At 62.5% G+C, this 13,265-nt stretch overlaps 2 protein-coding genes across 2 annotated transcripts; both read left to right on the top strand.

Moving 5' to 3' along the window:
- The first annotated feature begins 541 nt into the window (after positions 1-541).
- Positions 542-8,782, top strand: DQX1 (DEAQ-box RNA dependent ATPase 1). Its single transcript, XM_054172345.1, has 11 exons — positions 542-845; positions 3,257-3,450; positions 3,798-4,173; positions 4,599-4,832; positions 5,010-5,109; positions 5,269-5,427; positions 5,615-5,806; positions 5,934-6,059; positions 6,990-7,180; positions 7,261-7,451; positions 8,211-8,782. The coding sequence occupies exons 1-11, from the start codon at positions 564-566 to the stop codon at positions 8,389-8,391; spliced, it is 2,226 nt and encodes a 741-aa protein (XP_054028320.1). The 5' UTR covers positions 542-563; the 3' UTR covers positions 8,392-8,782.
- Positions 8,783-10,553: 1,771 nt separating this feature from the next.
- On the top strand, positions 10,554-12,623 carry LOC128898426 (interleukin-12 subunit beta-like). Its single transcript, XM_054172113.1, has 6 exons — positions 10,554-10,623; positions 11,040-11,261; positions 11,537-11,645; positions 11,718-11,899; positions 12,009-12,157; positions 12,471-12,623. Exons 1-6 carry the CDS (start codon positions 10,554-10,556, stop codon positions 12,621-12,623), a joined length of 885 nt encoding a protein of 294 aa, XP_054028088.1.
- The last annotated feature ends 642 nt before the right edge of the window (positions 12,624-13,265 follow it).

The raw sequence follows: 13,265 nt of genomic DNA, 5'->3' as shown, positions 1-13,265 counted from the left end.
ACCGAGACCGGAACCGAAACCGGAAGCGGAACCGGAGCTGCGGCTTGCGGGGGGCTGAGCCGGGGGACTTGGCTCCGACCTGCCCGGTCCCATGAGTACCGGTGCACAGGCGTCTGATCCGGTCCGTCCCGTACTGGTGTCCCCCTCCACCCGGCTTCGCTCAGCCTATGCCACTCGGGTTCTCCCGCTGGGACCGGCCCCGGGCTCTCCGTCTGTCTCCGAGATGTCTGCCCAGCCCCACAACCCCTGCGCTCGGGCCGGGTCCCGCGCCCAGCCCGGGCCCCGCACCCGGCTTGGTCCTGCTCTGCCCGGCCTGATCCCTCCTGGGTGCCCCGTCCATCACCCTGGTTCCCCACACTGTAGCCCGATTCCCTGCCTGTCCCTGCTCGCCCCGGCCATGTCACCCTCCGGCCTGCTGTTGTCCCTGTGCCCGCAGAGTTCCCCTAGCCCCGCGGCACCGCACCGGGCTGCATCCAGGTTCGCGGGTGACGTTGGGTCAGCACCGGTCTTCTCCGGGTCCCGCTCCAGCTCCTGTCTGCCTTTGCAGCCCTGGTGCCCCCACCATGGCCGGCTGCAGGGTCCCCGGCTCCCCGCCCCGGCAGAGCGGCCCGGGCTCGGCACTAGAGGAGGAGGAGGAGGAGGATGACCCGGCCCTGGGCAGCGATGGCGACCTGGAGGTGAACCCCTACGATGGGCTGCCCTTCTCCTCCCGCTACTATGAGCTGCTGCGGCAGCGCCGGGAGCTGCCTGTCTGGACCGCCAAGTACAGCTTCATGGAGCACCTGGAGGGCAACAGTGGCATCGTCCTAGTGTCAGGGGCCCCTGGCACTGGCAAGAGCACCCAGGTGAGAGAAGGGTGGGCAGAGACCTGCTGCTGTCAGGCAGAGCTTGGCACATGGCTGCGGTACCAGCCAGTGGTCTTCTGGAGGGTAGAGAGAGACTCTGGGGGTAGAATCTGGCCAGGCTGGATTGATAGGCCAAGGCCAGTGGAATGAGGTTCACAAGAATCCCAGGAGTGTTCCTGTTTTGGGGCAGAGTGAGAGGAAAGTGCCTGCTGGAAAAGGACCTGCGGGTTGTTGGTTGACAGTGGCTGAAGATGACCCAGCATGTGCCCAGGGAGCCAAGAAGGTCTACAGATCTTCTCACTCTCTACAATGCCCTGAAAGCAGGTTGCAGCCAAGTGGGGGTTGGTCTCTTCTCCCAAGGAACAAGTGAAAGGACAAGAGGAAACAGTTTTGAGTTATACCAGGAGAGGTTTAGGTTGGACATGAGGAGCAGTTTGTTCACCAGAAGGGTTGTGAAAGCCTGGCCCAGGCTGCACAGGGCAGTGGTGGAGTTCCTATTCCTGGAGATGTTTAAAAGCCAAGCAGATGTGGTGAGGGATATGGTTTAGTGGAGACCTGGCAGTTCTGGGTCGATGGTTGGACTGGGTGATCTTAATGGTCTCTTTCAGCCCAAACAATTGCACAGGTCTATAATTCTTGCCCAAAACACTTGAAGTGCAGCTGTTGGCAGCAGCTGGATCCTGCCCTGAGGCCACAGCCTTCCGTGGGGGGGCTGCATGCAGTTCCCACTCCCAAGAGAGCTGTGGTGGAGCAGGGAGGCAGTAGCCAGAACAGCTGTGGACAGAGAAGCCTGGGAGGAGATGCAGTGCCCAGGCAGCAGCTGTCTGACCCCATGGAGTGTCTGAGCTTGGAGTGGGGACAGAGGCACAGACTGCCCCCATAGGACTTTGGCTCCAATGTGGGACCTGGGAGCATGGCACTGTGGTAAGCCTGGTACAGAGCTGGGCGTTCGTGTGCCAGGATGTGCCAAGACAGGTTCTGAGGCTCTGGGCAAAGCCTTGGCACGAGCCAGGAAGCACTGGCACAGCTGCCCCGCGAGCAGCTGCCACGGCAGCACAGGGCGTCAGGCAGGCACAGGTGGCAGTGCAGGGAGTGGGAAGCAGCCCCTCCCTGGAGCTGGGCACAGGCACACAGGGCGGTGGCACGCCCATGGTGCCAGGATCCTGCCTGTCTGCGCTGGGGAGCCAATCCCAGCCAGCATCCCCCAGTGTGGCACCCGCAGACGTCGTCAGGCAGACTTTGACCAGGGAGGGGTCACTGGGAAGCTGTGGGGCTGCCGTGGCCTCTGTGAGGCTGGACACTGAGTCTCTGCGTGGCAGCAGCTGATCCATGAGGCACCAGAGCTGGGCAATAAAGCCCTTGTGTGGGCCCCGGCATGATCTGTTCCCTTGGCTGGGCTGCTTTTGGGCGCAGGCACCCTGTGTGCTGTCCCTGCCAGCCCTGGGGCCGCTGTGCCCTGAGCAGAGCAGGTGATGTGACTCAGCTCATGAGCAGTGTCTGGTTCTGTGCTTTGGAGCCCCGAAGTGGAAAAGGCTGATCCACAAGCTGGGTCCCCTCGCTGCTGGGAGGTGAGGTGGGCAGGTGTGTGGGAGCAGTTAAACAGCAGATTCCTAGTCCCCAGTGCCCAAGGGTCATTCACATGGCCCCGGGACCATCCCACACCACCTGTCCAGGCGCTTGGGCAGCGGCTGCTCAGTGCATCCTTCCTGGTCTCTCACTGTGTAGTTTCCTGGGGTGGTGGGTGAGCCCTCTGGCCCCATTCAAGAATGCTCCAACTCCTGCCTCAAGGTCTGCCTCAGACCTGGAGCTGCTGCAAGGTCTGGGGCTTGTGGACTTACGCTGGACCTGCCCAGCACCTGCCCTGGCCTTTCCTGCAGGGGGCTGGTGGCAGGATGGCTTCTGTCAGTAGAGACCTGCAGCCAGTCCAGCCACCCCAGGGCTGAAAAAATGTGAAGCACATTAGTAAGGGTATTGCCCAGGTGCCTCTGAAGCCCTGGCAGTGGTGACCTGGGGCATTGTGCTGTGTGAGCTGGCAGCTTGGGCGAAGGTACCGCAGCTCTTATCCCCCAACCCCGTTTGTCCTGGGGAGGTGTTGTGCTGTGTCCTTAAAGTAAGGGTTGTGGTGTCCCACAGCCAGGCTGCAGCTACAGGGTGATGAGGATATGGGGCTCGTGTCACAGCTCACTGGGGCTCAGAAGTGATGGAGCTGGGGAGGGAAGATCCTGCCAGGGCTGTCGAGTGCTTCTGGCCTGGGAGGTCCCACGGCCAGTCTCGGGATTGCTATGGGGAGGGTCTCTCTGCCCTTCTGGGGCAAGGCCAGGCACCACTCCATGGTGGAGAGGGGCACATCTTGGTCCTCCTGGCAGGGTCTGTGCTGTCCCCAGGCCCTAACACTGGCTTTGTCCCCACAGATCCCGCAGTGGTGCACAGAGTATGCCCTGTCCCTGCAGTTTGCCCACGGGCTGGTGGCCTGCACTCAGCCCTACAGCCTGGCAGCCCTCAGCCTCTCCCTGCGTGTGGCTGACGAGATGGACCTCAACCTGGGTCATGAGGTGGGCTACTGCGTGCCCCACGAGGACTGCTGCACCACTGAGACCATCCTCAGGTACAGGGACGGGAGGGGACGGGACCGGGGGGCCCTGTGGGCTGCCTGTGCCTGCAGCGCCGTGGCACCGCGCTCTAATCCCGCTGAGCCGCCCGGCTGCGCCCTAATCTCTTAATCCAGCCTGGCCTCGATGCAGGGGGGTGGGGGCATGCTGCAGGGCCAGTGCTGGGGGCTGCAGGATGCCTTGGCCCCCCCAGGGCTGTAATGGGGACAGGAGTGAGGCAGGTTCAGGGGTGGAATCCACAGTGCCAGGGCTGAGGTGGGTTCGGGGATGAGCGCAGGGATGGAATGCACGGTGCCGGGGGTCCCCGTGGCTGCCCCGGGCCGACAGCGTTGGTCCTCACCAGGTTCTGCTCGGATGAGATGCTGCTGCGGGAGATGACGTCGGACCCTCTGCTGCGGCAGTACGGGGTGGTGGTGCTGGACGAGGCGCAGGAGCGGACGGTGCCCACCGACGTGCTGCTGGGGCTGCTGAAGGACGTGCTGCGCCAGCGCCCCGCGCTCAAGGTGGTGGTGGTCACCTCGCCCACCATGGAGGAGCGGCTCCGTGCCTTCTGCGGGGACCCTCCTGTGGTGCGGGTCCCGGAGCGTAGGACCCCTCCCCAGCTGCTCTACAGGGAACCGCCGGCCCGCGGCCACGTCGCAGCTGCCTGCCAGGCCGTGCTGGACATCCACCGGCAGCAGGAGCCTGGCCACATCCTGGTCTTCCTGGCCAGCGAGCAGGTGGGCTGCGGGCATCCTGTGACTGGGTCCTTGAGGATTCACTGTGCTGTGGGCAGGGGGAACTTTTGAGGCATTCTTCTCAGCTCTGTGCAGGGAGCCCTGAGGGTGGCTGGGGCTGGGGTTTGCCATTCCTGGAGGGGTTTAAAAGCTGTGGAGGTGTGGTGCTGAGGGGCACGGTTTAGTGGTGACCTGGCAGTGCTGGGGTAGCATTTGGGCTTGATGATCTCACAGGTCTCTTCCAGCCATAACAGTTCCATGATTCTAAACTGCAGGAGCTGAGGTTCCTCTGTGTGGGGGCACTGTGTGGGATCTGAGGTCTTTCCCACCAGGGCAGCATGAAGGAGCTGCAGGGCGCTTCACAGAGCCCTGTCCCAGGGGTAGGGCTGCTCTGGGAGTCAATCATGGCCCCCTGTCCTTCCCAACAGGAGATCACGGAGTGCTGTGAGGCCATCCAGACCGAGGCAGTGGCGCTGAACCCAGGGCTGGGCCCGCTGCAGGTTGTGCCCCTGCACCCTGGCGTGGGCCGCACGGCACAGAAGGTGTACGAGGAGGAGGGCAGCCGGGAGAGACGAGTGATCATCACCCACTGGCTTGGGGACTCATCCTTCTCGCTGGGGACCGTGCGCTTCGTCATCGACTCGGGGCTGGAGCTGCGCAGTGTGAGTGGCAGGAGCGCTGGGCTGGGGAGCTGAGCTGGGCTGGCAGAGGCACTTGAGCTTGAAGGTCTTTTCAAACACAAACGATTCTATGATTCTAGGAGAGTGTCAGGGCAGAGAGGCCTTGGGCGGAGGTGGGGGCTGGCCTGGGAGTATCTCATCTCATGTCCTCATCTCCAGGTCTACAACCCCCGCATCCGGGCTGAGTCCCAGGTGCTGCGGCCCATCAGCAAGAGCCAGGCTGAGTCGCGCATGCAGCGAGCTGCAGGCAGCCCCCCAGGTGAGAGCCTCTGCCCAGATGTCCTTGCATGTCCCTCCAGCGGCACAGGGCTCCTGTCCCACCCCACTGGGAGCCCTGGCAGCTTCCACACCCCCGCTGGCTGCCCCGTCCCTGGGCTCCATTCCTCTTCAGTCACAGCTCACAGGCCCTCTCCGGCAGGTACCTGCCTGCGGCTCTACTCGGAGACCTTCTACGAGCAGCGCCTGCCCCCCAGCCCTGCGCCCCAGGTCAGTGAGACCAGCCTCAGCCGCCTGGTGCTGCTGCTGAAGCGCCTGGACATCGCCGACATGGGCCAGTGCGACTTCCTCGACAGACCAGGTGCTGCCAGATAGGCCAAGCACAGCGCTGAGGGGACCAGAGCAGGGGGAAGCTGGAGGCTGGCCATGGCTGTGGCCACCACTGCAGTCCAAGCTGTCCCTGGAGAGGGGCTGGAGGGTCCTGTGGGTGCAGGGGGTGGGTGGGCTGGGCTCCCTGGTCCTGGCAGCTGGCTGATGTCCTGCCACAGCTCCAGAGTCGCTGATGCAAGCACTGGAGGACCTGGACTACCTGGCTGCCCTGGACGATGACGGGAACCTGTCAGAGGTGGGGATCATCATGTCAGAGTTCCCCCTGGACCCCCAGCTGGCCAAGGCCCTCATTGCCTCCTGCGAGTTCGACTGCGTGGAGGAGATGGTCAGCCTGGCTGCCATGCTCACAGGTACTGCGCTGAGGGTGGGAGCCCTCTCTGCTGCTGGCATGGGGCCTGGCACAGCCCCTGAGAGCTGGCAGCACCAGTTCTGGTGCAGGGGGGACACATGGTCACCTTGTCTCTTTGCCATCCCCAGTTTCCCCCTGTTTTGTGCCCCCATCCACGCGCCCAGAGGAGGCTGTGACCCTGCGCCGGCGGACCCTGCTCCACCCACACGGAGATCACTTCACCCTCATCAACATCTTCAATGCCTTCCAGCAGCGTGAGTGCCAGGCTGCCAGCAGCTGCACATCCCACGGATGTCCTCTGCTCCCTCCTGTGTCCCCTGCTTCTTCCAGGAGCAGGCACTGCAGCCATACGTGTGATCACAGCCTGGCTGGGAGGGTCCCCATCACAGAATGGTTTGGGTCAGAAGGGATCTTAAAGATCATCTAGTTCCAATTCCCCCTGCCATGGTCAGGGACACCTTCCACTAGACCAGGTTACTCCAAGCCCCTTCCAGCCTGGCCTTGAACACCTCCAGCAATGCAGCCTTCAACACTTTATATGAGCTAGGGCAAGGTTTATGTTGGACACGAGGAACAAAAGGGTTTTGTCTTCTCCAAAAGGGTTGTCAAGCCCTGGCTCAGGCTGCCCAGGGCAGTGATGGAGTCCCCATCACTGGGGGATGGAGATGTCATGGAGATGTGGTGCTGAGAGACATGGATTCGTGGTGATTTGGCAGTGCTGGGTTAGTGGCTGGGCTTGATGATCTTAAAGGTCTTTTTCAGTGAAAACAATTCAGTGATTCTGTGATTTGCAGCCTCTCTGGGCAACCTGTTCCAGTGCCTCACCATCCCTCACAGTGAAGAACTTCTTCCTTGTAACTAAGCTAAATCTCCCCTCTTCCAGGTTAAAGCCCCTGCCCATCACCCTACTGCTACGTGCCCTTGTGAAAAAGGTCTCTCTGGCCTTCCTGTAGGCCCTTTTTAAGCACTGAAAGGCTACAAGGTCTCCCCAGAGCCTTCTCTTCTCCAGGCTGAACAACCCCAACCCTCTCAGCCTGTCCTCACAACAGAGCATCTTGGTTGAGCGGCTGTGGTGTGTGGGACCACCAGTGCCTGGTGTCGTGGCCCCCCCTAGCCCAGCAGCCTGCCCACTTTGTGCTCCTGCAGCCAGTGCCCAGGGTGCTGAGCCCCTGCTGTCCCCACAGACAATGCAGACGAGGGCTGGTGCCGCAAGCACGCGGTGAGCGCCGAGGCTCTGCAGCTGGCTGGCATCGTGCGGGCAGAGCTGCTGGAGGTGATGCAGCGCATCGAGCTGCCCGTCTCGCCCCCTGCCTTTGGCACCGACGCCAACCTCCTCAACATCCAGCGAGCCCTCATCTCCGGCTACTTCCTCAAGGTGGGCAGGGGGTGGGGCGCTGCCAGGGAAGGGCTGCAGGGTGGGGTTTGTGCTGCCCTCCTCCCGCTCTGCCCCCGCAGGTCGCCCGGGACATCGACGGCTCTGGCAACTACGTGATGCTGACACACAAGCACGTGGCACACCTGCCCCCCTCCTGCTGCTACCTCCTGCGGCAGCCCCCCCGGCGCCTGCCCCCCTGGGTCCTCTACCACGAGTTCACCATCTCACAGGACAACTGCCTCCGCATCGTGTCCGAGATCCAGCCCCAGATGTGAGCTCTGAGGGGTTGGGAGGGTGTGGGTCACACCAGGACCGTGTCCGTGCCTGGCTCCAGGGCTGCAGAGCCCTGGGTAGCCGTGTCCAGCCCAGATCAAGGGGAGATGGCTTGGCCAGCAGGTCGAGGGAGGGGATTCTGCCCCTCTGTTTCTCTCTGCTGAGACCCCCACCTGCAGGGCTGGATCCTGGTATGGAGTCCTCAGCACAGGACCTGTTAGAGCAAGGGCAGAGGAGGCCACAGTAATAATGGGAGAGTGGAAGCTCTCTGCTGTGAGGCCAGTCTGACAGAGTTGGTGTTGTTCAGCCTGGAGAAGAAGATGCTCCAGGATGCTTCTCGTGGTCTTTCAGTACTTGATGTGGCTTGTTAGAAAGCTGAGGAGAATCTTTCAGCAGGGCCTGCTGTGACAGGACAAGGGGTGATGGTTTGAAACTAAGAAAGACTGGAGAGAAGGGAGAAATTTCTGTGCTGAGGGTGTTGAGATCCTGGCCCAGGTTGCCCAGAGAGGTGGTGGATGCCCCATGGCTGGGAACCTTACAGGTCAGGTTGTCTGGGGGCTCTGGCTGCAGATGTCCCTGCTGACTGCAGTGGAGTCGGACTGGATGACCTTTAAAGGTCCCTTCTCCCCTAAACCAGTCTGTGATTCAGCCTCCTCTCCTGGGCTGTTTGGGGGTCTGTCTCCATGCCAGCGAGCGAGGAGATGCTTCAGGAACACCCCTGGAGCTGGCTGCCTCTACTTGGCCCCTGTCCCCACAGGCTGGTGGAGCTGGCACCCCAGTACTACCTGAGCAACCTGCCAGCCAGTGAGAGCCGGGACCTGCTGATGGAGCTGCGAGAGAAGGTGGTGGCCGCCGAGGACATGCCGGCAGCGCCCGAGCCGCAGGGAGAGGCAGCTGGCAGCGAGGATGAGGAGAGGGAAGTCTGCGTGCTGCAGTGAGCTGGAGCCACGGCCTGGGACACCTGGACTCGGCTGTGACCCCCAGGGACGGGAGAGCCCCAGGGAAACCGTGCCACTGTGGGGGCTCTCCTGGTCCCTGGGGAGATGCAGGCACAGCCTGGCACTACCGCAGCTCTGTGCCGTGGTCACGGTGCCAGCGGCCGTGGGACCAGCCCTGGTTATCTCCCTAGGGGACAGAGCCCAGGTTGGAGGAGCACTGGCCCTGGAGCTGGGGAGTCGTGCAGGCCCTCCCCACTCAGACTCTGTGTTTCTTGGGGGGGCTGCTGTGGGGCTGAGGGGCTGCTAGCCCTGTGTGTCCCACTCCTCCTGTGCCCAGGGAGCAGTGTGGGGGCTGAGGAGCCACTTGTGTGTCTCTCATGTATAAAGTTTTGTGACCTTTACTTACGGCCTTGCTTCTGTGACTGCAGCTGAGGAGGGGTCCAGGGAGGTTGGGCTCCCTCCCACCCCAGATTCCTGCTCCCCCCATTCCCCTCAGCCCTGTGGGGCAGCTCTACACCCCACCCCCGGGGTCCCCTCATAGGGGCTTTCTAACATGAGCCATCCCTGGTGTGGCTCACCTCCCGCCCCCAGCTGTGGGTAGGGTGCCACCAGCCGTGGTCACACCAGCACGCCGAGGGCAGCCCTGGCCTTTGCTGGGTCTTCCCCAGCACAGCCTCCTCCTCTTCTGCAGAAGCTTTGGGGAAGTTGTGGCTAGTGTGGGGTGGGGACCTGCAGCCAGCCTCCAGCATAGGGCAGGACGTAGATGCTCCACCTCCTCGGGGTCCCCCATCCTGCCTTGGGATCCCCTCCAGCTTTCCAGCAATTCCCCACTTCAGCACCACAGCCAGAGCTGCTGCCTTGTGTCCTGGAGTCCCAGCACAGTGCTGTGATCCAGCCCTGCCCCAGGATAGACCCCTTGGCATGGGGCTGCTCTATTCCAGCAGCTGCCCTTCCCTATCTCCCTCCTTTCCCTGCCTGCCCACGCCTGGGGGTTCCACCATTCTGGGGCAGGAGCCTGGAGGCTCTGCTGCCCTGTTCCCACCAAAATGTTTTGAAGGTTGGGCAGCAGGCAAGGGCTGGGCCCCTCCCCACAGCCTCCTCAGATCCAAAACTTCCCCTTTGCTTTCTAGGAACCCCAGAATGTACATGAGCAAGAGCAGCAGGGTGTGCAGCTCACCACCCTCCCTCTCCTGAGGTGGGCGCAGGGGCTGTGCAGTGGGGCTGGGCTGATGCTCACTGGGATGGCAGAGGGGATGCCATTGGCTGTGGCTGCCCTGGGAGGGTTGGTAAGGGGGGAGAGCCCATGCCTGGCTGGGTTCAGCACCCTGACCCTCGTTGGAGACCTGCTCCTCACAGGCACTGTGCCTGCCCCTCGCTGCACCCCTGGCACAGGCACTGCTGGACATCAGTGGTCCCTTTGCTGTGCTCCAGCCCCTGCAGCCCATGGTATGGGGCTGTGGGTGCCCTAGTGATGTGTGGACACTCAGCCAGTCTGGGGGCTCAGGACCACTCCAAGCAAGCACCTGGGAGCTCTGGCATTGTCCTGGGTGTTCAGTGGGTCCTGGGGAGGGACTCATCTTCATCACCCTGGTGATGCCCATGGCAGGGGAGGGCAGCGGTCCCTGGTTCCGCCCAGCCTGGGCGAGTCCAGGGGCTGAGAGTGGGTCCTGGCTCCTCCCACACACCCCCAGCACAGCATTCTCCTCTTCTGAGAACTGCAGTGATCTGTGGTTTGATTTCACCTTGGGGCAGTCCCACGGGGTCTTGGCTCAATATATATCCAGTGACCGTCCCCCAGCCCTTGCCAAGCCCACTGGAGCATCAGACTACAGCTGAGGTAGGCAGATCACAGGAGCTTGTGCAGTGGGGGCACAGGCACTGCGACCCCAGGGGGCTTGCTGCTTGCCAGGGGACATCCAGTGGGGCTGCACTGCGAGAAATCAGGGTGCATATTGGCTGCTGGACCTGTGCAGGGTCCCCCATTCCTGTCTTCCTCCTGCCTGACCCTGCTGCCACCCCAAGACCTAGGGTTCTGCCTTTGCTGGTCCTTCGAGCTCCATCCCGGCTTGGCCAGCTCCCTCCTAGCTTGCCTGGCTCCCCTTTCTCTGACACCATGCCTGGCTCCTGCCTCAGCACAGGGCTGCCCTTTCTTCTCCTTCCAGATGCTGGTGCTGGTAGGGCTGGTGCTGAGCCTTGCTTCTGTGGATGCCCTGACCACCTTCCCCCCAAAGTGTGAGTCCTGCCCCCTCTGGATACTGTGGGGAGCCTGGGAGAGGAGAGACCCTGGGGCAGAGGGGTTCTGCAGTACCCATAAAGCAGCTGAAGAGAGCAGGGAACACCTGCACCCCTCTGGTACTGGGTGATGGTGAGCCCTGGTTGAGGCAGCTCTTCTGGTGGGTTGGGAGTTAGAAGGTGGGCATGAAGTGATGTAGGCTGTGGGAGCAGGGTGGGGATGGGCACAGGCACGGCCGTGGGGAAATGTGGCAGGATAGGAACAGATGTGGGGTGAATGAGCAGGGTGGAGATGGTGAGGAAGGATGGGTATGGTGTGGTGTGTTGGGATGAGGGGGGACCCCAGCGCAGGGTGGAGGACAGGCTGGTCTCACCACAACCCATGCCTGAGCCCAGTCTCTGTCTCTCATCTCCAGTTCAAGTGGGGCAGGTGAATGGGGACGTGGTGGTGAAATGCAACACCTCGGAGCAGCAAGTGAGCTGGACTCAGAACGGGGACCCAGAGCCCATGGCTGAGCTCGTGGCTGAGGGACAGACTCTCACCATCCTCGGCTTGGACCTGCCAGCTGCAGGCAACTACAGCTGCTGGGCTGGCACCGTCTTGCTGGACACCACCTACGTGGTGGTCAGCAGCAGCCGTATGTGGGGCGGGGCGTGAGGGGGCTGGCATGACCAAGGGACACCAGGGCTGAGGGAGCAGGGGGTGGAGGGGGTGATGGGGTGGATGCAGGGAGCTGGGGGCAATATGGAGCCCAGGAGGTGCTCAAGATCTGCTGACGTTCGGTGGGACTGCATCAGGTAGAGCTGTGTGGGGCTGAGGGGAGCCCAGCTGTGGGGAAGCCTTGCCCATGCCATGCAGGTATGGAGCACTGTTCCCAGCTCTGTGCAGACCCTCAGTCCTTGGCCCTGCCAGGTGAGGAGAGGATGAACATCTCCTGCCAGACTGAGTCCTACCACGGCTCCTTCCGCTGCTCCTGGAGCGGTCCCCGCTCTGCTGTCTTCCGTGCCCGCCTCACCCACAGGTGGGTCCCCCTGCACATTCCCCCATCAGAGCCCCGTGGCCACCCTGCCCTCACAATTGCCTCCCCCTGCAGTGACGGCTCCGTGGGTGAGTGGGTGCTGGCATCCAGCCACCACGGACAGTTTGGTGCCAGCTTCACGGACCCCTCGTTCTGCCCCTTTGCTGAGGAGCTGCAGCCGCTGCAGCTGCAGCTGGAGGGGCTCTCAGACACCTCCTACCTCAACGTCTCCAGCCACTTCTTCGTCCGTGACATTGGTGAGCTCACACTGGTGGCAGCGGCGGCCAGGGGCTGTCCTTGCCATGATGGGGACTCAGCCCCAGGACTGGGCACCCTGCCTGGTCCTGAGCCCCACTCTGCCCACAGTGCGTCCAGACCCACCACAGAACCTGACTGTGTGGTGGCAAGGGGAGCAGCTCCTCCTGACCTGGGCCCCCCCAGTTTCCTGGCCACTCCCCAAGTCCTACTTTGCCCTGCTCTACCGACTGCAGTATGAGCTCCCCAACGGCACCCAGGTAACTGCAGGATCCCTGCACCCACCTTGCCACAGCACATGCCACCCCACATCCTCCCTCTGTTGTGCTCACCCTGCCTTATGTCCAGAGGTGCCATTAGGAACAAGAACTTGCTGGGTGCTCAGCGGTGGCCCCTGCCCCATGACACAGCTTCTCTCCTGGGGGTGATTAATTGTCACTCCTGCTCCTGGGTCCTCAGTGCCCAGCCCTTCTCCCATGCTTTCCCTCACTTCCCTCTAGTAGCATCCATCTGAGCTGTCCCCAGCCCTGGTGCCAGGGTGCTCCCCAGGCTGTGCCTCTCTCCACTTTGCAGGTGGACAAGTATGTGGAGGGCGTGGAGGAAACGCAGCTGCAGCTGGGCACGCAGCGGGTGCGCATCAGCTGCCAGGATCCCTACACCAACCCTGCCTGGAGCCCATGGACTGCGTGGCAGGACCTTGATGCCACCCAGAAGAGCCAGCTATGAGCCCACTGCCACCACCCACAGACATGCCCTGACCCCTTGCACCCATCCCCCATGCCGGTGCACCTCTGGAGATGCTTGAGGCTGGGGGGCACGCCCCAGGTGTGCCATCCAATGCTTTCCCTACCTCTTGTATGGTTTGGAAGAGGATTTTTAGCTCTGTTGATGGTTGGGCTTTATGACAGCAAACCTCAGTTGGTCTCATGTGGGGTGGGGAGTGCTGGATTCCCCGGCTTCTGAGGGGCTCCATCTGGGCACTTGCTGCTCAGGGTGCCCAGACTGGCCCTTGCCTGATGTCAGGTCACAGGCTTGCACAACATCCCTGCAACACTACAACTGCCCGAGGGGTTCCTGCTCCCTGCTGGCAGGGGGCTCAGCCCTCAGCCCTGGGGTCCTTACACAGGGCTGAGGATGGGCGTGTCACACACACCTGCACAGAGCTCCACCAGTGGTGGTACCTGGATGGTCCCCACCCCCCTGCTCTGGCAGATGGGCACCCTGGACCCCCCTGTTCTCATTAGCTCTCCCACCAGCCCCACAAGCAGCACCAGAGATGTGCTGCACCTCACCAAGGGGTGGAGGATCCCTGCCTAGTCCTGGGGCAGGGCATGGTCATGATGAGGGAGCTCAGGGTCCACATGCCAG

The sequence above is a fragment of the Dryobates pubescens genome, chromosome 23 (genome assembly GCF_014839835.1).
Source record: "Dryobates pubescens isolate bDryPub1 chromosome 23, bDryPub1.pri, whole genome shotgun sequence".
Taxonomy (NCBI): Eukaryota; Metazoa; Chordata; class Aves; order Piciformes; family Picidae; genus Dryobates; species Dryobates pubescens.
The sequence above is the reverse complement of the archived record's forward strand: the minus strand, read 5'-3'. Positions and strand labels throughout refer to the sequence as shown.